At 44.1% G+C, this 25840-nt stretch overlaps 1 protein-coding gene across 2 annotated transcripts in view; it reads right to left on the bottom strand.

The window, feature by feature from the left end:
• Positions 1 to 25840, bottom strand: part of AHCY (adenosylhomocysteinase) — a 67229-nt gene that overhangs the window by 18360 nt on the left and 23029 nt on the right. Inside the window, exons 7-10 of one of the 2 annotated variants that reach the window (XR_014225939.1) lie at positions 23988 to 24075; positions 23404 to 23521; positions 21478 to 21672; positions 15132 to 15488 (exon numbers count right to left, since the gene is read on the bottom strand). Coding sequence is in view for 1 of the 2 variants with exons in the window: in XM_082272951.1 (XP_082129077.1) it covers positions 15357 to 15488; positions 21478 to 21672; positions 23404 to 23521; positions 23988 to 24075 (533 nt within the window). In the remaining variant the exon portion in view is untranslated. Of the gene's footprint in view, positions 1 to 15012; positions 15489 to 21477; positions 21673 to 23403; positions 23522 to 23987; positions 24076 to 25840 lie in introns of those variants that run through there. The other variant, XM_082272951.1, reaches the window with a different exon arrangement.

The raw sequence follows: 25840 nt of genomic DNA, 5'->3' as shown, positions 1-25840 counted from the left end.
GCCTGGTTGCCAACACTTTTGCAAAAAGTTTTGTATCTATATTTAGTAACGAGATGGGTCTATAGCTTGAAAACAATGTAGGGTCTTTTCCTTCCTTCGGGATAACTGTGATTGAAGCTAGGAGGGCTTCTTTGCTCATTTTGTATACTTGCCCTAGACCGTTAAAATAATCTTTTAATTTGGGTATCAGTAGATCTTTATATTTTTTATAATAGTTCACTGTAAACCCATCTGGTCCAGGGCTTTTTCCTGAGTTTGTAGTATTGAGGGCTATTCTTATTTCTTCCTCTGTGATTGGGGCCTCTAGCTGGTCTAATTTGTCTTGTTGTATTTTGGGAAGTCTCGACTCTCTTAGGTATTGTTGTATTTTACTTGTTTTATTCAGGTCTTTCTCATCTGATGACTCTTTAATATTATATAGTTTCCCGTAGTATTCCTGAAACACCTTTGCTATATCGGTAGTTGAATGTACTATTTCCTCCTTACCATCTTTTATCCTCTCTATATAATTCATTGTTTTCTTTCTTCTTATAACCCTCGCCAGATTCTTCCCGATCTTATTATTCCATTGGTAGTTCTCTTTTTTGATTTTATTATTACCGTGTGATTTCTTGTACTAATATTTTTTTTAATTCATCTCTTTTTATTTCTAATTGATGTTGGATCTCTGTATTCTGTGTGTTTTTATGTCGTTGTTCTAACCCTTAGATGTCATTTATCAGTCTATCTTTTTTTTTCTACTCTCTCTTTTTTCCTCCTGGCCCCTTTGGAGATTAGAATCCCCCTCATATAGGCTTTTTAAGCTTCCCAAAGTATATTTTTTGGTATTTCTTCCTTTTCATTTATTTGGTAATATAGTTCTATTTCTTTTCTAATTTCTTCTCCCCATTTCTTGTCTCTTAGTAGTTCCTCATTTAGTCTGCAGATGCCCATTTTGGTCTGTCCCCCTCCCATTTTCAGATTCATCTCGACTGGGGCGTGAACTGACCATGTCTTAATCCCAATTTTTATCTCTGTCACCGCCTCTATTCCTCTATGTTCAATCAGTATATAATCCATCCTTGAATGTATCCTATGTACCGAGGAGTAGAATGTATAATCCCATTCTTTAGGGTGTAACACTCTCCATGTATCCAAGAGTTGATGTTGAAATAACTTCTTTTTGATCATTTTCAATGTGAAGTTCTACTCCTCCGTACATTCGATGTATTGTCCACCTCAGGGTCCAAACAAAAATTAAAGTCTCCGGCCATTATCACCCACCCCTTTTTAAACTCCTCTAATTTATCTAGTATTTTCCCGAGATATTCCGTGGGTTTGTCATTTGGGCAATATATATATTTACCAAAGTTACCTTTCTGGAAAACAGTTTCCCTTTCAAGAAGAGGAATCTACCCTCATTGTCTGTCATCCTCTCTTCCAGGGTAAACTGTATTCCTCTTGCAATCCCTATGTCTACTCCCTTTGCTTTTTTTGTTGTAGAATCTGCATAGTACCAACTGGGGTGATCCTTTGAGTATAGCCTAGTATTGGATGAGTGTGGGATGTGAGTTTCCTGCAGAAAGACTATATTAGCTTCCATATTTTTAATTTCTTTCATAATTTTTGGTCTTTTTTCCAGAGAGTTTAAGCCTCTGTCGTTATATGTCACAATCACGAAATGTATTTCTGTCATCAATTTCCTAATAGGTTGTATAGCTTTCTTTCCTGACCACTTAATAAGGAGAAATTATTTCTAGTTGGGTAATAGAATAGGTTCTTAGGACAGTAGTTGTTTTTTCCTAACCCTCCTCCCCCCTCCACCCCCCCCTCGTCTCTCCCCTCTCTCGACCCTGGCCCCACTCCATCTCTCCCCTCCCCCCCACCCACAGGCTCTTGCCCGCACCCCAATGGGTTCCTAGGCCCTCACCCTTTGGACCTTTTTAGTCGATCTACTCCCTCCCTCCTTTTATCGACTTTCTCCCATAGGGTGGGGCTCTGCACCTGTACGCCTGGGTCCCCTCCCTTCTTCCCTGGATCCGTATTGGAGAAGAGTTGTAAAGTTCCCCCAGCTTCCCTTCCAGTCTTTTAATTCTCTCTTTATCTTGTTTTCCTCCCCCTTCCCCCCACCAGTCCCTCCCCCCCCCCAACCCCTCTCTCTCTGTGTTGTCTTTATCTCTTTCACTGTGTTTTCCCTGTATTTATTTCTTCTTGGTCTTCAAATGCCACTGTTCATCTTCTGTTCCTTTGTCCCTTGTGGCTGGCCATTCTGGGATCTCAGGCATGGGATTTTTCAAAGTCGCACAAAAATCTTTTAGTTCTTCCGGGAATCTTAGTTTTACTATCTGTCCCTCTTTTCTAACTCCTAGACATGCCAGGAAACCCCAGAAGTATTGTATATTGTGTTGTTTCAGTATTTCAACCATCGGTTTCAGTATCCGCTTCCTAGCCAATGACTCCTGTGATAGATCGGCGTATACTTGTATCTCTAAATCTTTATAATTTAAGAGGGGCGGCTTTTTAACTTTTCCCATATCTGAGATCTTGTTTCATATCTGTGGAACCTCACTTTGACGTCTCTTGAAGATTCTTTTGGTGAATTTCGTGGTTTTCTAATTCTATGTATTCTTTCGATTTCTAATTTTGTTGTTATTTCTCTTCCTAATAGGGGATTAAACACTATTTCCAACATTTCTGCTAATTTTTCTTCTTGCCCCATTTCTGGCAGACCACGGATCCTTTCATTTTTTCTTCTGTCTCTATTTTCCTGATCTTCTAATTTGTAGAGTAGATTTCTTTGTACTATTTGTGTTCTCCTCATTTCCTCTTTAAGTATTTTCAGTTCTTTTCCTTGGCATTCCGTTTTTTCCTCCACCTCTTCAACTCTTCTTAACATTTGCCCCAAATCTCCATGTAAGATTGCCATATCTTTTTTTAATAGATTGTTCCAAGTTAGAGAACATTTCCCTCATTTTATCCCATGTGGGGAGTTGATTTTTAACTCTTTGCTCTTCCTCTCCACAGGTATCAGGATCCTTGTCCGTCTGTACATTACCCATCTGTACGTCCTCTTTGGGCTGGTCAGTATTTCTTTCTTTACTTGTCTCTGTTATTTTCCGATTGCATGCTTTTTTGTTACCTTCATTGCTATCTTTTGGTTTTGTTGATACTTGTCTCTCCTTATTTTCTGTCATTCTCTCTGGGGTCAGTTTTTAATAGACCCTGGGCTGGCACTTAGTTTTGGTGGTTTTGCTCCCACGTCTTTTGTTGGTTTATTTTTCATTTTTCTGCCTTTTTAACATGTATTTAGTAATTTTGCTTTCTTAGATGGAGTTTTATAGCTCGTCAGCCTTCACCCCGTTGGTGATAATTTACAGAAAAGTCTACCCATAGATTTTCAGCATGGTTAATAATTTTAAATACATTTTCCAAAGAAAACTGACAGAAGAAAAAGCCGTCAATCTCGTTTTTGCCTTAGTCTCCCCGGGCCACCTCCCAAGCAATGGCATAAATTTCTACACAGTAGTCCAACCGAATATTCTCCACATAGTCAACAGATATTCCACAGATGAAATTCTCAGATCAGTCTGTATCTGTTAGAGTTAATAATTTTATTTTTGCAATTAAATTCAGAAAACCACCTCCTCAACCATGACAGCAGTCCACAGAGGTGTTTTAAGTATGGTTAATAAGTATTTCCCAAAATGAGGTATCTAGAGAATTCTGAGTTCATCCAAATTCATCCAAAACAGAATTCATCTAAGTTAATGAACTTTCTCCTATGTCAGTTCTACTGCAGCCTCTCCAGTTATAGTAGCATTTTTCATTCAGAAATTCAGCACAGTTGGCAGTTTTGATATAGCTTCATTATCAGTGCTTTCTTATGTAAACTTTCTGTGAATCCTTTTTTCCCCAAACTTTAAAAAGGGGGGGGGATATTACCCCTCTCACCTTACCCGACCACTGAGGGATTGCTGTGGCCGCTCCTCCGCTTGTCACCGCTTTTCCTCCAGCCAAGGCAGTCTTCTGTGTGGCTCAGGGAGATCTCCTCCACCTGAACTCCCTGCACACCGCACGCCGGGCACACGTGACCTCCCGGCGTCCGCGGTGTCTCCTCTCTCTCTCTGAGCTCTCCGGCGCTTATCCAGCGGCTCCTCCTCTGGTGGATGTCTGACTGTGGAAGCAGGCTCGAGTCTGCAAAAGCAGGGACACAGAGCTGAAAGTAAGGGGTAGGAACAGCGGGATCGGCGGGGTTCAGCAGGTACATGTGAGGGAGTGACACTCTGCAGCAGTCATTCTCCTGGAAGGGCGCTTTCACGGGCTCACTCCACTCTCCTCACTGGCGCCATTAGCAGGCCCCTCCCCCCTATCACCGTGAATGGCCAGCAGCTCAGTACTCTTCATTTCTTTACTTATTTGTTTGACACACTGTTTTTACCCTGGGCTGATCACCTGAAAAGGCATCAGCTGTGACAAACCAAATTCGGCCTAAGCTGTTCTCACCCCATGTTGTTGTTTTTGTCTTGGCAAGAAAGCGCCCGTGTGTTCATCTCCTCCCTCGATAGTGTCTGTGGCAAAGGCCCATTCGCGTGCCAATCTTCGCCTTTTAAAACGGGCGTACGTCGCATGCAGGACGTGTTTGAATGCGATTGGCATGCATGTGGACGCCAGGTAGCACACAGCGCGTGCACAATACAGCATCAATAGGCTCGATTTATAAGCAACGGTTTCCAATGCGCTAGCCTCTGTCAGAGGCTGAAGGGGACACAGGGCAGCAGCAGCTGGGTTGCATGAGTCACTGTGGGTGTATGTTACTGGCACAAACAGGTCCTGTATCTTTGGGATAATTAGTGCTGTGTGTGATAAGCTGTATAAGCTTTGCCCAAGCCTTGAGTACACTGAAGCTAGTACCTCAAGGTTTGTCTTGCTATAAAACAATGTCAACCCAAAAGAGGGCAGGGGGGGCACAGTTCTAAGGGGCACTGTGATGCCATTAGGCCTTGAAGGTCCTAGCTGTGCTTCCTCTATGTCTACTCATCCTGAAGAGCTAGAGGCGACTAGCCAATCTGAGGGATTACGGTTGTCAGGCATAGTATCTGCTCCAGGTCCTTCTGCCGCAACCTACGTCACTAAGGACGATTTGTCATTGGCATTAGTCAGCCTTAAGGGTAAGATTGCTTGCATGATTACAACATCACAAGGAGGGAGGAAACGTGATAGATCCCCCCTCACTTGAGCCACCCCCTGAATCAGTTCAGGATTGGGCAGAGGATGTGGAAGAAGTAGCTGATGATGGCCCTATGGAAGGTCAAGCTGAGGTTTCTATTTTTGGGGAGTCAGGGTCACAGGAGTCCTTATGAGCCTCTCAAACCCAGACATTGTTAGTTCAGTCTCTTACTGAAATGGTATGGTCTGGTCTGAATACAAATTTCCTCCCTTAGAGACGGCTGAAGTCTCTTTTTCCTCACTAGGCTCATTGCGCCCTCCTCATAGTCCTCTGACATTTTCCATATAATCCGCTCTTGGAGCAAGTAATGTATAATGATTGGGATCCTCCTGATAGGATTTTTGTTTCTCCTAAAAAGGTTTTTTTCTATTGTATCCTATGGAGGAAAAGTTTACTAAGAAATGGAATATACCCACTGTGGATGCTGCCATTTCGTTGGTTAACAAGAGCTTAACCAGATCCCCTAAAAAGAAGATCTCTCTTTCTGGCGTTGGACCAGCTGGGGGCCCAAAGAGTGATAACGGAGGTTCCAGAGAGCGAAAGGTTCAGGGGTTTTTACTTAAACCTGTTTATAATCCCCAAACCAAATGAGGATGTGAGACCTATTCTGGATCTCAAACCTCTAAATCAGTTTTTCAACGTTCGTACTTTCCGTATGGAGTCAATTCGTTCAGTCTTAGCCTCCCTTCAGGGAGAGGAATTTCTAGCATCCATAGACATTAGGGATGCATATCTTCACATGCCTATATTCCAGGCTCATCATGGGTTTCTACGCTTTGCAGTGAAAAACCATCATTTTTAGTTTGTGGCCCTACGCTTCGGGTTAGCTACGGCTCCAAGAGTGTTCACAAAGATCCTAGCTCCAGTACTGGCTGTTCTAAGGTAACGAGGGATATCTGTAATAGGATATCTGGGCAATCTATTACTTATAGATCGATCGGCTTTGATTCAAAGCCGAAATGTCCTCCAGACAGTACAGTTCCTAGAATGTCTGGGTTGGATTCTGAACATGGCAAAGTCAGCTTTACAGCCGGTCCAGCATCTGGAATATCTGTGTTTCCTTGTGGACACAGTACAGGCAAAGGCATTCTTGCAAACAAGAAAGATCACAGACCTGAAGGATCTGGTTTGGTCCGTAGTAAGGCTAAGATATCCTTCTGCACGTCTTTGCATGAAGTTATTGGGGAACATGGTGTCCGCATTTGAGGAAATTCCCTATAATCAAGTCCATGCCAGACCCCAGCAGAACAACATTCTGTCTACATGGACCGGAAAGGTTCAGTCTCTGGTATGGTCTAGGTCTCTGGTACCAAGAGTACGTCAGAGTCTGAATTGGTGGTTGGTGACCAAAAATCTGGAGAAGGGGAAATCCTTTCTTCCAGTAACCTGGAAGGTGGTGACTACAGATGCCAGTCTCTCTGGCTGGGGAGCTGTTCTGGAGGAAGCCACTGTCCAGGGGAAATGGTCTTGGGTAGAGAAAGGTCTCCCCGTCAACATTCTGGAAATTCGAGCAGTCAGTCAGGCTTTGAAATACTGGATGCCCAGACTTCGGGGTCACCCTGTCAGGGTGCAATTCGACAATGCTACGGCTGTGGCTTATATCAACCATCAAGGAGGCACAAAGAGTCAGTCAGCCGAAAAAGAGGTGGATATCATTCTGTCCTGGGCAGAGATGTTTGTGCCATGCCTGACAGCAGTTTTTATTCCAGGAAAAGAGAACTGGGAGGCAGATTTTCTGAGCTGTCAACAGATGTTTCCCGGGAGAATGGTTCTTACATTCCAAGATTTTTCAATCAATCTGCCTACGCTGGGGGGTCCCAGACGTAGATCTGTTGGCATCCAGGTTCAACAACAAGATTAAAGAGATTTGTGCCAAGGACCAGGGATCCACTCCCAGTCGGAGTGGATGCTTTAGTGACTCTTTGGATAGAGTATTCCCTGATTTATGCCTTTCCTCCAGTGCAGCTGATACCGTGTCTGTTGCGCAGGATCCAGCTAGAGGGGAAACCAGTAAACCTGGTAGCTCCGGCATGGCCGAGGAGGGTTTGGTATGCACAAATCCAAAGGTTGGCAGTAACAAGTCCTTGGGCCCTTCCACTGCGTCCAGACCTACTCTCTCAAGGTCCAATATTCCACCCTGCTTTACGGTCTCTAAATTTGACGGCTTGGCTATTGAAGCCTTAATCTTGAAGGAGCAGGGTGTATCCGGCCCTGCAATTTATACCCTGAAAATGTTAGAAAACCAGTCTCTAGAAGTGCATTTATTACAGGGTCTGGAAATCCTACATTACCTGGTGTGAAGCCAGGAAATGGCATCCCCGCAATTATATCATCAGGAGAATTCTAGCTTTCCTTCAAGCAGGGGTAGATATGAAATTAGCCCTGAAGACTATTAAGGGCAAATTTCAGCCTTATCAGTTTTCTTCCAAGAACCGATCGCTTCCCATTCCTTGGTTCAGACCTTCGTCCGGGAATGTTATGTTTGCTTCCACGTGAAGCCACCGATATGTCCTTGGGATTTAAATTTGGTGCTAGCAGTTTTACAAAAACAGCCTTTTGAGCCCATGGGGCAGGTTTCCCTGATTCTTCTGACCGGGAAACTGGTCTTTTTGATTGTGATAACTTCAGCTAGAAGGGTAACGGAACTACCAGCCATTTTTTGTAAACAGCCATTCTTGATTTTTCCTCAAGATAGGGTGATTCTACATCCACACCCAGATTTTTTGCCCAAGGTGATGTCCGTCTTTCATTTGAATAAGGACATTATACTACCTTCTTTTTTTCCAGATACTCCATAAGAGGAAAAGTTATTGCATTCTCTTGATGTAATGCGTGCACTTAAGTTTTACTTAAAAAGATCAGCTCAGATTCGTGAGATTGATCTCTTGTTTGTGCTGCCAGAAGGGACCAGGAAAGGGTTGGCAGCATCTTAAGTCTACGATTTCTCATTGGATTCGCCAGGTTATTACCCAGGTGTATGATTTAGAAGGGAAGGTTCCACCTTTCCTGTAAAGGCACATTCTTCCAGAGGAGTAGGTGCCTCTTGGACACTTCGCCATCAAGCCTCAATGGCTCAGATTTGCAAGGTTGCGACCTGGTCGTCGGTTCATACGTTCACTGCTTTCTATCGAGTGGATGTTGGGACCCAGGAGGAATCTGCATTTGGCTGCAGTGTTCTGCAGGCAGCGGTGTAGTCCTTTTTGCAGTCTGGTATTTTTGGTGTCCCGTGATGTACGAAAAGAAAAATTGATTTTTAATACATACCTACCTGTAAAATACTTCTTGAAGTACCTCACAGGACACAGAGGTCCCTCCCTTCTTTTATGGGACCTTTATTGCTTGCTACAAAACTGATGCACTTCCTATGTGGGAGGGGTTATATAGGGGAACATCCTTTCTGATTGGTTGCCATTGTCCTTCACCAGTAGGTGGCTATATAACCCATATGTTATGAATTATGTCTGTGTCCCATGATGTACTTCAATAAACAGATTTTACAGGTATGTATTAAAAATCAATTTTTTTCTGTAGCACCCTCCTAGATAGGTAGTGTATATTTGCTCTGCCTGCTTATCAGGGAGAACGGTTTCTATTCAGGCCTGTTGCATTGTCCATGTGTGATTCATCTGGTCTGAGGGAGTGTCCCCACTGTGTCCAATAGGGGAGCCTGTTGCACAGTGGAGGAAACCCAACCAGTGACACAGGGTTTTGTGGATGTCCCAGTGGGTTGACACCGACAGTGGTGCATCCTGGGATAGGCTATGAAAGGCAAGGGCACATGTGGCAGGGAAGCCAGGTCCCTGAAGGAGGGTGACAGCTGTCTCTCCTTCCATTTGCTGTGGAGGGTGTAGACAGGCGGTCGGCCTTGTGGACAGGAAGTGTGGTGCTGAATCCAGAGGTCCAGGAACGCTGACTGGTGGAGTAGACAGCAGAGCAACTCTGGAAACCCAGTGTCCGTGAGTACAGGGAAGCTTGCCAAGGGGTCTGCCCAAGAAGGGGACCACTCCAGTGGATAGTCAGTGGACGGGTGTCAGCACAGACAGGCAGTGAAAGTAAAGGGGATACCAAGTTAGAACCCTGAAGAGAATGACTAAAACAGGAACCATTTAACTACTTTAAGACCAGAAGGATTTGCCCCCTGCCTGACCAGGCTGTTTTGCAATTCAGCACTGCGTTACTTTAACGGACAATTGCGCAGTCGTGTGACACTTTACCTAAATAAAATTGATGTCCTTTTTGGTGGTATTTGATCACCTATGCGATTTTTATTTTTTGCACTATAAACAAAAAAAAAAAAAAAAAGGAGCGACAATTTTGAAGCAAAACAATATTTTTCACATTCTGCTATATGACATTCTGCAAAAAAAAAAATTAAAAATTTGACATTTTAGGCCAAATTTGTTTTCTGCTACATATCCTGTTGTACATTTAAAAAAAAAAAAAAAAATCGCAATAAGCATATTTTGGTTTGCGCAAAAGATCACATCTACTAATCACAGGAAAGATTTAGGTGATTTTTATTTTTTACTTAATAGTAATGGCAGCAATCTGCGATTTTTTTTGCAGGACTGCAACATTGCGGCGCACAGATCCAGACTGACATTTTTGGGGGGACCAGTGACATGACTACAGTAATCAGTGCTAAAAATATGCACTGTTACTATGACACTGGCAGGGAAGGGGTTAACATTATGGGTGATCAAAGGGGTTAAATGGGAGCCTAGGGGAGTGATTCTAACTGTGAGGGGCATGGCTTCTGAAATTACCATAGAGACATGTGATCCTATATAGAAGGATCACATGGGCTCTATGATCATTCCAGGGAGAAGAACGGTCAGCTGTGTTTGCAACAGCTGACCATTCTCTCTCAGCGGGAAACAATCACAGGTGTCAGGCGGCAATCAGAGCCGCCTGCCCACTGCATCAGCTTCCCTGCTGACGAGCGGGGGCAGGAGCGCACTTTCAGCAACGCGCACTTGCCCCCCAGCCACGTGTACGCAAGCGATGTACACCTATGGCAATTTGCCTGGGAGTGGCTGCCTGCCGCCGTATAACTGAAGAGGGTGGTTGGCAACTAGTTAAACTTCCTTCACTGGAGTGGTAAAGTGAAGCAGCAGCCTTGCAGCATTCTACAGCTAGTTGTCTTCAAGTTTGTACATAGTTGGAGTATCCCACTCATCCCTTTTCCTATCCTAGTTCTGAATAAAAACACAAAAACCAACATCCCCTGGATTGATTATTGACTGAGCCAAGGACTTTCAATGCCGTTTGTCTATCAGTTGCTAAGGGTGACCAAGGAGAATCCAGAAAGTGTAATTCTCAGCAGTCCCCTAGTGGGCAGTGCTACAAATGCATTTTATGCATTAAGATAAAAAGCCTTCTGTGTGGAGCAGCCACCCCAGCACTCCCTAATATTTACCTGAGCCCAATCTCTCTCCAGCAATGTCCACGAGTCCTTTGGCCATCAGTACTCTGGCTGAGAAACAGCAGCTGCGCCATTAGCTCCCACTGTTGTCAAAGTCAGTTAGCCAATCAGGAGGGAGAAGGGGCAGGGCTTCTCAGCCACATCAGTTGTCATTACAAGTCAGCCGTCGGCTATGGCCACCAATACCAGGGTGATACCTCTAGCTGCAGGCATCACTCAGGTACATGCACTTTCCCTAAATATCAGTAACCTCAGGTGCCGATTCTGATATCTGGCAAAGTGCATATCGGCCCCCAATAGATCGGTGTTGCCGATAATCAGTCGATCCCCATTTAGAAGTAGCCGGTGACGTCACCAGCACATGAGTTATTGAAAGTGTTATACCCATGACAATCCATTACTGTAAATGGTGACTCCAGTGCACATGCAGAGGAGACATCAATGCAGCTTGGCCAGTAATACAACTGAAGACAGTACACCGCAAGAGGGCTTTGTTTTCAGACAAGACAGTCATTATACTAACACATTGTGACTTAAAACTGCCCGGTACCTTTTTTTTTGCGCTGCAAAGCAAACTTCACCCTCTGCAATAAATAATTTGCAAGCTCCTGATTGAAAAAAAAATAATGCAAAGTATTGCACCTGCAATCATATCACAGGTGCAGTGTCAGGCTCCTTCTTACACACTACTTACACCCTGTTGTCATCTGAGCAGTAAACAATGTGATTGCACTATAGGCACATTAATCTCAACACACCCATAAAACTGCAAGACCAAATCTCCCACGGTGGCAGCCGCAATGTGTAATTTTTTTTTTTTCCAACCACAAACTGCCATGCATGAACAACATGTGGAGGTGGAGCCAGCACAGCTTTCAAAATCTGACAGTGGTTGCAGGGAAAGGAACCCCTTTTATTCCAATAAAAGAATGAAAAAAAAAAAAGAAACCAAACAGCTCATGGGTCCAAGAGCATCATCTTCATTAGGAACATTAACAATGTGAATAGACTAGAAGTGAACTGGACCTTTAGGCTGGGTTCACACTGGTGCGATGCAGGAAACCCTGCAAATCTGTGGGGTTCCCACTGCCATCTCGAACCGCTGCAGGTGTCAACGTTAAGGTTTACCCCCAGATCAGTTCACAGATTGCAGTGCAAACTGTGAAATGGTACAGGAATTGGGATTAGATCAACCACACGATCTAATTTAAGATGGGACCCCAAAAAAAAAAAAAAAAAAAAAAAAGGGTCCTGTACCATTCTGGTCCAAATGCGATGTGAATTCAGTCATACAGGCTGTATGGCTGAATTCGCATTGCATGTGATCTGCACAGCAATGCAGTGGGAATCACGTGATGTCTGTTCACAAAGATGAACCCAGCCTTCATGTTATTTTTTTCACAACTACAGGCCTAGTCCAGTCAGCAGCTGGTTTGAAAGCTACTGACAAGGCCTGTGCTTGCCAATCACACTGGAGAAAAAAAAAAAAAAAAAAAAAGATTTTTGTAAGATCTTACCATAAAATCTCTCTCTGATGTTCATCAACAGATGCAGCTTGATCCTAATGAGCTGAGTGGGTTATGCTGCATCCTGCAGGAGTAGTCTAGGCAGTATAGTACAAAGCTTTTAACCCATCCATGCCCACAGGGCTCTCTACAGACCACATCCACTCTAATGGGGCTGTCCCTCCAGGCATATAACCCCCACTGCCAAAGCCAGACACATCAGTTCAGTTGCAAGCAGTGAAGACAAAAAGAACCATCCCCAGAGGGGTGGGTGCTGCATCTGTCAATGGACATCAGAGAAAGATCTTGCTATAAGATCTTACAAAAATCCTTTTTCTCTATCGTCCATCGACAGACGCAGCCTCATCTTCATGAGCTGAGTGGGCCCATCCCAAAGCAGTATAGGCATGAGGAGTGGGAAAACAACCAGACAGTATCAACTTCGAGAGGCTAAACCTAGCCAACTGGGCAATGTGGAGCTCAACCAAACAGGAGCTCGCCCAGACCAAAAAAAAAAAAAACACCCCCATTCTCTTCTGAAACAGGAGCCTGCAAAACTTTTGTAGCCAAAAGAGGCATCCGAAGAAGCCAACAAATCCCTCTTGTAAAATTTTGTAAAGGTGTGCACAGACAACCAAGTCGCTGCCTTACAAACTTATAAACAGAGGCCTGTTGGCAAAATGCCCAAGAGGAACTCAGCGCTCTAATAGAACAGGGAAAGGAGGAACCTAACCCTTGATTGAATAAGCCTGAACAGTCTGCCTGATGCATTTCAAAAATGGTAGCAGCGGATGCAGCCAAACCTTTGCAAGGATCGTCCAGAAGGACAAAGAGTCCAACTTCCTGAAGGACTCAGTAACCATCAGATAAAGCCTTATTGCCTGAACCACATCCAGAAAGTGCAAGGCAACCTTTGTGATGTTTAGGCTTAGGACATAAAGGAAGGCAACAATGTCTTAGGCAAAAATCAAACACCACTTTAGGAAGAAAAGACAAAATTTATGTAGGAGCGCCACCAACTCAGACTCTGCGGGCAGAGGTGATAGCCACTAGAAAGGCAACCTTCTGTGAAAAAGAAAGAGAAATCTCCCTAATATTCTCAAAAAGGAGGCTTTTGAAGAAAGCCAAAAACCAGATTGAGATCCCATGGAGGCAACATGATCTCCTCAGAGGGGCCATATGACGCACCCCCTGAATGAAGGTGCGAAGCAAACTACTATGAGTAGCCAACAGACGTTGGAAGTAAATAGCCAAGGCCCTTGGTAGTTCCCCACGCCAAGCACTGCTCAACCCCTTTTTGTAAGGCCAAAAGCCTAGCTAAAGAGAATAAGCGAGGGTGCAGCGGCAGTGATTCACACCATGAAATTGTACGATTTCCAAATACGATGATAATCTTCCTAGACGTAGACTTCCTGGCCTTCAAAAAAAAAAAAAAGGGTAGGAATCACCGAATAAGAGACCTCTATCCCTTAACACCTTGCTTTCAACAGCCAAGGCGTTAAAGCCAGCAACCATGAAGCAGGATGGAAGGTCAGTCTTTGGAGATAGTAGATCTTCCTGCAGAGGAAGACGCTATGGAGGAGCCACAACCAATTTTTAGCAGCTCTGCGCACCAGCACCGCTGAGGCCAGTCTGGTGCAATCTCAGGAGAACGAGTGGAGGGAAGGCATAGATCAGGCAATCCTGACTCCAAGCCACCAGAGCGCCTGTGGAATCGGCCAGAAGATCCCAAGACCTGGCCACAAACCTCTGAACTTTCCTGTCGAGTCTCGACTCAAAGATCTACCTCAGAGTCCCCCACTGGGCACACAGGAGATGAAACACCTGGATGAAGGGACCATTCTCCTTGATCAAACACCTGACGACTCAGGTAATCCGCCTGCCAATTCTCCACACCCGGGATGTGGACTGGAGAGAGCCAGAACATTGTGTTCTGCCCACACCAGAATCTCAGCCACCTCCTTGGCCGCCAGGGCACTCCTGATGCCCCCCTGATGATTGATGTAAGCCACAGTCGTGGCATTGTCCGACTGGACGCGAACCGAAGAGACGTGTAGCCGACCAGTCCAGCGAAGCAGGCAGAGCTTGATCGCTCTCAGCTCCAGAATATTGATCGGCAAGGAAGACTCTGTCGTCCAAGACCCCTGGGCACAGAGCTTTCCCAGCACTCCACTCTGACAGATTTGATCCGTGGTGACAGCAGTCCAAAAACCGGCAGGAAGGACGTGCCCTGGCACAGGACAGCTGACTGGAGCCACAAAGCCAAATTTGTCAGATGGCTCAACCGAATCATTAGGTCCAATGACCGAGGACCCATGTTCCATTTTGTCAATCTCCTTCTGCAAATGTCTCGTGAGAGACTGAGCAAACAGGACTGCTTAGAAGGTTGAAAACCATCAGACCCAGAGCCCTCATGCAGGTCCGCAAGGAGGAGGACTGATCAGTCTCCATCAGCAACCGGACCACCCTTTGCTCTGGTGAGGGTCTTCCTTCCCTAACACCAGCTTCAGAAGTTGCAGAGTCGAGGATCATCCCCAGATAAAGGACTCGCACGGACAGTGTCAGGGTAGATTTTTTTTTTGATTGATTGTAAAACCAAATGGAAAAAACACACACACACACACACACACACACACACACACCATGAGGGAATGCAACCAAGCTAAAAATGGCATAAACTGGGCTTAAAAGCAAAAAGATGGAAATGTAGTTTCCTGACTTGTGTGGGATGGAAGATCCTTTTAGGTGTGTTATCATGCAGATGTATGAAAAAGGAGCAAGGTTAATTTTTCTAGGGAAGAGAAAAAAAAAAAAAAAACACACAGCAATCAACACCCTGAATATCTAAATATAGCAGACAAAAACCAAGGCACTATAACAAAAAGGCGTTTTATACATCTTAAGTGCTTCCAAGACAAATCCACAAATCTTAGACAGGCATCTGAAGTGTAAAATTCTGATTTCTTGATATAAGAAAGCAATAAGACAGGATTACGGATTCACATGTAACTTTCTCACACATCCAGGTACAAAAAAAACCAGGCACATTGGAGGTACAGTCTTCGAAACAAGGTGTGCTCGTTAGGAGACTATAGAACCACAAGGTTTCCTGATCAGGGTTGCTTGCAGAGGTAAACCGTTTGGGATGATAAGGAAATGGTACATGGATGGTGACTGCGATCTCTCCGCTAGGTCATCTTTGGCTTTTTGTAGAAGGTTCTCAATATCGGTAGTGATCAGGTTTGAAGGGTCCCTCCTTTTCTAGACCGAGATACTTGGCTTGCTTGTCTGAAAGCTTAGTCAGTTTCACTCCTAGTTTATCGAGATGGGCAGCTGCCACTGCTTCATCAAGCTGCAAAAAAAGGAATTGATTAGGATATACATAAAGTTTTTGTTAAAAGGGCTACAGAAATTTGTAAGGGCAAGACCTCACATTTACACGATTTACAGCGGGACAGAATGCCATTTTGTGCCCCAAGTTTCTAACATAAAAGGCCTACCAGTAACATGACTTCAGTATCAGACAGCAACCCTGAGCCAATGGGCAGCAACATAGCCAGCTGTGCATATGCCTTGGTCCCATTTTTATTTTAACTACTTTCCACTCAGGTCAATTCGAACAGTTCTAGCAACAAAAGATCCTTCATTTTGTATTCCAACATCAGTTCTGGTTCTTTTAAACCATGCTGTACCAAGCGGCTGCGACTAATAATCCAGTTGTGTGTCTTTTCTAAAATCAATACATTTGAAGAAAAACAAAATGGAAACCAATTTTGGGTAAAATTTAAAAAGGTTATGCCAAGTAGATACCCAGCATGTCACGCTTTAAAATTGTGCACATGTGTGAAATGGCACCAACTTTGGTACAGGTTACCAGTTTAGAGTTAGAAGTGGGTCGGACTAGTGCTAGTATTGCTCTCGATCTAACATTTGCAGCGAATACCTCACATGTGGTGCAAATGGCGTTTACATATGCGGGCGCAACCTTCGTATGTGTTCTCTTCTGCGTGCGAGCATGAAGGGATGGGGCACTTTAAAATTTGCATTTTATTTTTACACTGTCCCTTTAATTTCTGTTTGATCATGTTTATTCCTTTTACAAGAAATGTAAACATCCCTTGTAATAGGAATAAGGGAATGACAGGTCCTCTTTATGGAGAGATCTGGGGTCAATAAGACCCCAGAGGAAAGCATGAGACATTCCCTCCCTCTGCCTGTAAAAGCAATCCAGCGGCTAAATAGTCGCTAGGATGGCTTACATTAGAGGGAATCGCCGGCTAAAAACAAGATATCTGAATGATGCCTGTAGCTTCAGGCATCATCCAGATATCACCACTTCAACCCAAGGACATCATAGGAAGTGGTTAAATAGCTTTCCCTCTAGCAATTCCTGAACAAGCTATCCAAACAAGTAGTGCCACCTATCAGATAATCGTGTGTACGAGGCTTTATAGTCAAGTTAACCATCTGTGCTCAATTTGTTCCAAGCTTCTATGACTCGAGCCTTAACTGTTTTATAACAGACTCTCCAACATAACCAACTCTTGGGTACGAAATTCTCCTGAATGCCTCAAGCTAAGTAAGGGAGCTCTATGTAGCTGTAATTGCCTATTTGTTTTCTACATCGCAACTTTTCATTCTTTGCAACTTTTCATTCTTTTGTGAGTATTTATGAACATGTATGCTTGAATGTGTTCAAACACCTGGTTTTTAAAAAATGGGATGCAAACAAACAATGGTGCTCAGATCCAGACTTCACTGCAACATAGCATTAAAGGCTCAAGTTTGTTACCTTCATGCATTCTAAGCATGAAGGTAAAAAAACCTTGTGTGCAGCAGCGCCCCCAATACTTACCTGAGCCCAATCGCAATCCAGGGATGCACACGAGAGCCTTGGCTCTCCAGGGACTCATTGGCAGAGACAGCAGCAGGAAGCATCAGCACAAACTGATGTCATTCACAGCCAGTGAACCAATGAGGAGAGGAGGCGGGACTGAGCCACAGCTCTTTGTGAATGGGCATGCAGAGCAAGCTGCTTTGCTCTGGGGGCACTCAGCAGAAGGGAGGAGCTAGCAGGGATCCTGCAGCAGAAGACTGTCAGACATTAGAGACTGCTTAGCTTTTCCCTTGGTGGCAACGTAAAAAGTTTGTGGGGAGTCAATAATTAAGAGGATAGAGATATATATATATATATATATATATATATATATGAGGTTCAAATATTAAAATTCCCATCAGCCATAGCAAATATTGTAGAAAGTCAGCTCACAGAATGAAAACCAACACTTGACAACCTAAAGCTCCGCTGCCTTTGGTGTTAGAAAATGTACAAGTTGACCAATAATTGCCAAGGCATGCCTAGTTAGAAGGTCAGATTAGGTAGTTCTAGGCTCCCTGTTGGGAACAGCGACACATGATCATTCCAAGTCTGCTGTGTAATCCAAGAATTGAAACCACCATGTTGTATCACCTCGTAGGTTTTACAACTAGTATCACACCTTAACCACTTAAGCCCCGGAAGATTTTACCCCCTTCCTGACCAGGGGGCATTTTGCGATTCAGCACTGCATGATTTTAATGGACAATTGCGCGGTCGTGCGACGTTGTACCTAAACGAATTTGACGTCCTTTTTTTCCCCCCACAAAACAGCTTTCTTTTGGTGGTATTTGATCACCTGTGCGATTTTTTGATCATGCGCTATAAATCAAAAAAAGCGACAATTTTGCAAAAACCAACAATATTTTTCACATTTTTTTTTATATGAAATTCCCGAAAAAAAAAAAAAAAAAAAAAAAAAAGTAAAAATCTAAATTTAAATTTTTGGCCAATTTGTTTTCTGCTAAAAAAAAAAAAAAAATCACAATAAGCATATTTTGATTGGTTTGCGCAAAAGTTATTGCGTTTACTAACTAAAGGAAAGATTTGTCATTTTTGTTTTTTTTTTGTAACGAGTAATGGCGGATATCTGCGATTTTTTTTGCGGGACTGCGACATTGCGGCAGACAGATTGGACCCTTGACTGACATTTGACACTTTTGAGGGTACCAGTGACATTACTACAGTAATCAGTGCTATACATATGCACAGTTACTGTAAAAATGACACTGGCAGGGAAGGGGTTAACTTTATTAGAGATGCAGTGACTGTGTCCCTAGGGGCGTGCTTCTTACTGTGCAGGGATGTGGCTGTGTGTGTAAAAGTACAGATCAACGGTCCTACATAGCAGGACCGTTAGATCAGTGCTTTTACACAGGCAAGAATGACGGGCGGCTTTGTTTACACTAGCCGCCTGGCTTTCTCCCTTCACTGTGGACGCTCGCGAGTGACCGGCGGACATCGGGCCCACCGGTCACACGCACGGAGGTGTCCGTGAACGAGCCGAGGCGGGAGCGTGCCTCTGCTATTGGCTCCCAGGCTAGTGACGTACCGGTACGTCACTTTGCCTGGCCGGGGCTGACCGCCGCAGTATATGTACTTGTGGCGGTCAGCAACCGGTTAAGCATTCAGGCACAGTTGTACCACTAATGAGGTGTCAGTTTGTGGCCGATGGCTAAAGGTGTTCCTCTTACATCAAGTGCTAAGCTAATCTTACCACACAATCAGGTAAGGATCAGTAATGTACATACAGGAACGGTTTTACATGTTAAGACCACTGACTTTTCCCCAACTCATTTTTTTCTAACTGTTTTTCACTAGTTTTGCATTTGTTTAGGGTCAGTGTCACTACTGGTAGCATGAGGCAATACCTGGACTCTATAGATGTTGCACAGCCAGTCCAAGTCCTCCAGGATGGCACATCACTACATTCCATTGCCAGAGGGTTTGCTGTGTCTCAAAGTGCATGGAGGAGATTCCAGGAGACAGGCAGTTACTCTAAAAGCTGGGCAGGGTCGTAGAAAGTCTAACCCATCAGCAGGACCGGTCTCTGCTCATTACGCAAGGAGGAACAGGAGGAGCACTGCCAGAGCCCTACGACATTACCTTCAGCAGACCACCGGAGTTAATGTCTGACTAAACTTTCAGAAATAGACTTCATGAGGGTGGCCTGAGGGCCCGACGTCCTCTAATGGGCCCTGTGCCAAGTGCCCAGCACCGTGAAGCTTGGCATTTGCCACTGAACACCAGAATTGGCAGGTCTGCCAATAGCACCCTGTGCTTTTCAGATGAGAGCAGGTCCACCCTGAGCACATGTAACAGACATAAAAGGGTCCGGAGAAGCAGTAAAGAATGTTATGCTGCCTGTAAAATTGTTCAGCATGACTGGTTTGGTGGTGGGTCAGTGATGGTTTGGGAAGGCATATACATGGAGGGATGCACAGACCTCTACAAGCTAGACAATGGCACTCTACTGTCAGTTATCGGGATGAAATCCTTAGACGTTGTCAGGCATGCATACAAGCACATGGGGGCCATACTAAACTACTGAGTACTATTGAGTTGCTGCAATGAAATTTTAGCAAAATGGACTAGCCCGCTGCATCATTTTTTAACCGATTATAGGGGTGTCTTTGAATTCAGCCCTTTTGTAGTAACTTATTTTCAGTGGGTCCTACATTAGGAATATAATGAAAGATAAATCCCACTTCTTATTAATTCATTTCTCTTAACCCATCTCCCATGGTTAAGAGGTGAAATTTATCTTTTCATTTTATTGATAGCGTAGGACCCACTGAAAATGGGGTTTGACGCAGTGGTTGTTTAAGCACGGTATGGCCATATGGTGTGACTAAATCCCTACATTTACTCATTAAGATTAGGTGTTTTGTAAGATGTGAAAGTAACTTCCTATCTACACCAAAAACCTCTTCAAAAAGTGAACTCATTCTTTAGGGCGGGTTTGAAATAGTGTGAGTTCAGCATATTAGTGAGAATTCGAGGGCGATTTGACAGACATCTGCAGCTTCATGCACAGATGTTTATTAAAAAACCCCCAAAGTCAACAAAAGTAGTGCAGAAACTACTTTTGGGAATCAGTGCAGTACCGTAAAGTCAGCGTTGCACCAATTGGGATGGTTCCGTTGCGGGCAAAAGGCTTTGATTTGGAATGCGATTTGAAATGTGACATCGGCCCGATGTGAACAGGGGCTTAGAGGGGAAACTCCAAAAGTGGAAGTTTCGCTTGTCTGCTCCCCCCTATTACTATTGGTCAGTTTGGGGGGGGGGGGGGTTTTGGGGGGCTGGAAAGTTAACCCCCCCCCCTTTTGAACCCTTCTAGGGCACATCACAGGTCCCAGAAAACTGCAGGACCATTCACAAAGTGCAGCTCGGCTACGGCACGCACATTATGAAGCCCCTAGCCTTTACAGTCTGAAGCCCCATACACACACGCAGATCGTCGTCATACAAATGTTCGTCTTTTCTCCCCGGGATGTCGGTGTCTGTTGAAAAGTGCAAAGACAGCACAAGAATTTCGTCCGCAGACTTCAGCGGACTGCAGAAGTGATGTCATGTAATGGTTAACTTTCCCTGTGTTTTTTATTTTCTGAGCATGCCCAGTCTTGCAAATCTGCGGTCTGTCGGCTGATTTCTGTACTGACAGGCGAACAATCGTCCGTTCTGGTGTCTGCAGACAAAAATTTTCATGTTTGCAAGAAAGACTCTTGTCCGCGGATTGTGTGCAGACATCTGTCGGAGGCACCATACTAACACGCGTACAATCGGCAGATCTTTCGTCCGCCGATGTTTGTATGACGACGATCTGCGTGTGTGTATGGGGCTTGAGTTAAAAAGATGCCAACACTAGGGATCTGAAGCCCAGTGGATAACGAGATCAGGCGAGGACAGTGCTGGATCCCTGGACAGGTAAGTGTCCTAAAAAAAGGTCAGCAGCTACAGTATTTTAATTCCTACTAGGAGTTGCAATAAAGGACCATGCGCTTCCAGGTTCTAGATGAATAGTAGCAGTCTAAACAAAATAAAAAAAAAAATTAAAACAATTGGAGATTTTTTCCCCCTTAAATCCTAAAAAATTTACAGCACTGTGGGAACAGATTAAGCTATGGGGGAGGGGGAACTGAAGCTCCTCTAAGTTTGACATTTAATGGCAACGGTCGGTGTGGATAAAGACAGCCAATCTCCGATCAGGGATTTGGCTGTATTAAGGCAAGATATGGTCAAGCAACATAATTCTGGCAGATGAAGACTAGGAGTGCCTTCTCTTTAAAAACACAAAAAAGAAAAAAAAATAAATTCAGCTTGTGTGTTGGGGCATGATGGGAACCAAGTATACAGAACAGTGCTATTTAAAGTCATTAACAATTCTCACTAAACAAAGACAATAACTAAGCGTTCTGCAGATTTCCAAGTTGCCTCTATGGACATGGCCCTCTTTGGAACCTACCTTTTTGGGCAGGAAGTACACTCCTACAGGATATTTGTCAGTGTTGGTCCACAGTTCAATCTGCGCCATGACCTGGTTAGTGAAGGAATTGCTCATGACGAAGCTAGGGTGACCCATCGCACACCCTAAATTTACTAGACGGCCTTCAGCAAGTAATATGATGTGGCGTCCATTTTTCAGGAGGTACCGGTCCACCTGTAGAAAGCATTGAATTCATTATGAACCTCTTTACAAATTAAAATGGATGTAAAGAGAAAATGTAAACACAAGCTGTTCCACACCCAGCTTAAACTATACAGGGTCACTTGGTACTTGCAATAGCAGACCTGATATATGAACAGAGCATATCCCTCAGGGTGTACTTGTCTCAATTGAAACCAGTAAGGGATTGATTTACTAAAACTGGAGTGCAAATCTGGTGCAGCTGTGCATTGTAGTCAGTTTCTAACCTCAGCTTGTTCAATTAAGCTTTGACAAAAAAAAAAAAAAAAAAGCCTGGAAGCGGATAGTTTCTTTGCAGAACTGAATTAGATTTTGCACTCTTTAAATCAATCCCCAAGTGCAATTTCTTTCTGCTGCCTTGTTCCTCTGCTATCAGCATGAAATCACCTGTGACAAGTTTTCCCGGAAACAAAATGACAGGAGAGGGATCTCCTGCTGGACAGCCTAGGCCAGTGGTGGTGAACCTTGGCACCCCGGATGTTTTGCAACTACATTTCCCATAATGCTCATGCACTCTGTAGTGTAGTTGAGCATCATTGGAAATGTAGTTACAAAACATCTGGGGTGCAAAGGTTAGTCATCACTGGCCTAGGCTCTGTTCATGTGAGCTGGGGGGGAACCCCCTTCCCTTTAATCAGCTCTCCTCACTGAGCTCTGCAGAATAACTCCGCTTACTGCAATCTGTCTCTAGAGCAAGCTCCCTTTTTGGTTCCATCACAACACTCTGCAGACTAGAGATTATGGGCTACATTTGCTAAAAAAAAATTACTGAAGCATCCAAAAAATAATTTGCTGACATGTATGTGTTCGTGGTTATGGATGTTTGCAAGTAACAGAACAATTATTCTTAATCACCGCTAGCTGTGCAAAATGCTTTAGGCTCGCCCAGTGGTGTATTTAGGTTTTGTGCTGCCCTAGGCCTGACTAAACTGGTGCACCCCCTAAAGTAAATAACATACCGGCAGGTAGCAATGTTAGCGCTTTATGGGGGGTGCCACACTGATTTGCTTCCTGGACCCTGCCCTCTGGCCCAATTCGCCCCATAAGACTGTCACTATACTAAAAGTGTAGTGCAAGCCGGCGGGGACCCTTTTTGAAGCCGTGAGGAGGCAGGTTTATTTTCAGTGTGGGGTGAAGCTTTTTTGCTGCCCCCCTGCAAAGTGCCGCCCTAGGCCTGGGCCTTGTCGGCCTAGGCTAAGATACAGCACTGGGCTCGCCACTAAAAAGAATTAGGAGGATTGTGCAATTAGGAACCATTGACCTAAAACCAGTACTGAAAAAGTCAATAGGGGTAAACCCTGTATGTAGGCTCTACAATTGCCATCAGAGGCAAGCATTGGCAAAACACTACCTACTTTATGCAGAGCAGGAGGTCTTCAAATAAAAAAGGTAGCAAACCAAGGAAAGTGCACAAACATTTGTTCTATGCAAAGGGGGCAAAAAATAAAATGTACATGAAAATAATTTTGTTATGTTATTAGGCACTCTCTCATACTTTCCAATTGCAAACCATTATTTTAAAACAGAAAATTCCACATTTGGCCATTAAATGAAGCCAAGCATTATGGAAAATTCCCATGATTCTTAGCTCAATCTAGTGGCCAAATGTGGTATTATGTGTGAGAAGCACTCATACTGATGTGCATGTACTATAAATTTAACGACCCTCTAAGGGTACAGCATTAAAAAGTGACTATGGTTTACCTGCGGCTTGATGTTGACTTTCTTAGCAGCGTTGTCATTCAACCACTTCACGTCAAGTTCACAATCAAAGTGGCCAATGTTGCAAACAATGGAATCATCCTTCATCTGTTCCAAGTGCCTGAGTGGTAAAATAAGGAGGTCAGCTAAGTTGTGTGCATTGGGGGAAGGGGATTGAACAGGACTACAAATTAATAGAGAGTGTAGGGATTAAAATTCAGCAGCAAAATATTCCAAGAAGTCATCCACAACCACAAATTAAAATTTTAATGATACATCTTCTCATTTCAAAATGGGAATAAAGTCAGCCCACCCAGCACAGATCTGTTAATACTGGGGCTGCACATAGTTTTGGAATCCCACTGTCCTCATGTCAACACCTGCAACAAGATCTTCCTGTTGCAAAAGCCTATTCTGCCCCACCAAAAAGCTCTATACTGCTGAGATCACATGAGCGGTAGACTGTCAGTCATGTCACCAACACCAGGAAATTAAGTCCTTTCCGGCGTACGTTTTTTTTTTTTGTTAACTGGGGTCATTTACAAAATATATTTTTAAAAAGGTAATAGTCTTTGACTGTTTCTTACCTGCCCTCTACAATGTCTGTGCACCCTGTTGTGGTGACAAAAATGTTCCCTTCTTTGCAAGCTTCATCCATAGTTGTGACCTCATAACCTGCCAAAAGAACATATTTTTACAGTCCTTGGGATGTCAAGTTACTGTTTTACATAATCCAAGTTTCACTGCAAGATTCAGGTTGACCAATTCCCCAAGAATACACTCATTGACAGCCTTTAAAAAAAAAAAAAAAAAAAAAAAAAAAAAAGAGTGGAATTCTGGGCTTTACCTAAATAGTCTTAAAAATGCTATACTTACAACACCTATGCTAACCTGTGTAGGAAAGATGCATATACTTACCTTTTTTCAAGGCTGCTCCAATCCAGTCACATCTTCTATGATCTCCTGCGTCAGTCAGCGTTGGCTGCAGAGGACAGCGTACTTGACACAAACTCCTGGTTATGCCTCAGGGCAGGACGACGTCATCCATAGGCTTTAACGGCCCATCTGCAGTCAACGTTTTCTCCTCCTCGCTAGCCCAGAAATCTACTTCATGCTGCATCAAGCCAGAATCATCAGAAAACCTTAAGGAGAGTACAACCAAAGCTTGTTTGGCTGTACTTCTCCTGTGGATCACAAGATTGCCATTTGTTCTGTGCTGATGTCAAGCCCGCTGTCTGCTGATGTCAAGCCCGCTGTCTGCTGATGTCAAGCCCGCTGTCTGCTGATGTCACAAAGCCGATCCAGGTTAAAGAGGTTGTAAACCCATACACACTTTTTTGTTCGATCCGTAAAGAGAAACACATAATGAGCTAGTATGCATCGCATACTAGCTCATTATGCAATACTTACCTTAGTACGAGCCCCCGCCGTGCAGTTCGCTTACCTCCATGACGGGCGACATGTCCAGTCGCCAGTCTTCCGGGATCGCGGCATCCGGCCATCTGATTGGCCGGAGCCGCGGTGACGTCACTCCTGCGCACGGGAGCCGACGGTCACGGCACGGGACTCTGAAGGAACGGCATCAGCGGTCGTTCCTTCAGAGCGCATGCGCCAATGACGTCACTGGCTGCATGAAAGGTAAATATCTCCTAAACGGTACATGTTTAGGAGACATTTACAGTACCTATAGGTAAGCCTTATCATAGGCTTACCTATATAAAAAGTGTCAGAGGAGGGGGTTACTTCCTCTTTAAGGCAAGATTGCAACAATAGAGTCAAGATCCACCCACATGCCTGGACCGGCACCCAGCTCCCACCCCCTCCACAGCCCAGCGCTCCAGTGAGCATTTTGGGAGGCAGAGCAGAGAACAAGTGAGAACCAAGCATCGGTGGGGTTAGATCCCTCGGGTCTTGGAGGCACCGGAGGACCGATCCTGCATCCACCTAGGCAAGTATGATTACGTAAAAAAGCAAAAAAAGAAATAAAAACCAAACCCCATACATTCACTTTTAAGCTGGCTACACATACAATTTTCCTTTAGATTTACCAAAACCATATAATATGAGGTCAAACCTAAAATTGTATGAAATAAGGCAGGCCCTTGCAATACATAGTTGAAGACAAATCTAAAGGGAAATTTATGGAAAAAAAAAACCCCAACACTTGCCTGATGCAAAAACCACCCTGGTCTTATACCATCTCACACTTAAAAGCAAAAATTCAGAGGAGCACATATGAGCATTAACCATTTTTCACAGGATCCTGCAAAGCACTGCATCTGAGATCAGTGGGTGCAAATCATTCTGATTGGACAAGGTGAAGAATGACGTCACTGACCTGCCTCCACGCTTTGAATTCAGTGAAAGTATTCAAAACATTCTCTGAATGGCACCTGTGCAGAGCAAGTGCCCTCCAGTCTTCAAAATGCAGCAGAGTAAC

This window comes from Pelophylax lessonae, assembly GCF_965119305.1.
Source record: "Pelophylax lessonae genome assembly, chromosome: 11".
Taxonomy (NCBI): domain Eukaryota; kingdom Metazoa; phylum Chordata; class Amphibia; order Anura; family Ranidae; genus Pelophylax; species Pelophylax lessonae.
This window is presented reverse-complemented; position numbering and strand designations above follow the sequence as displayed.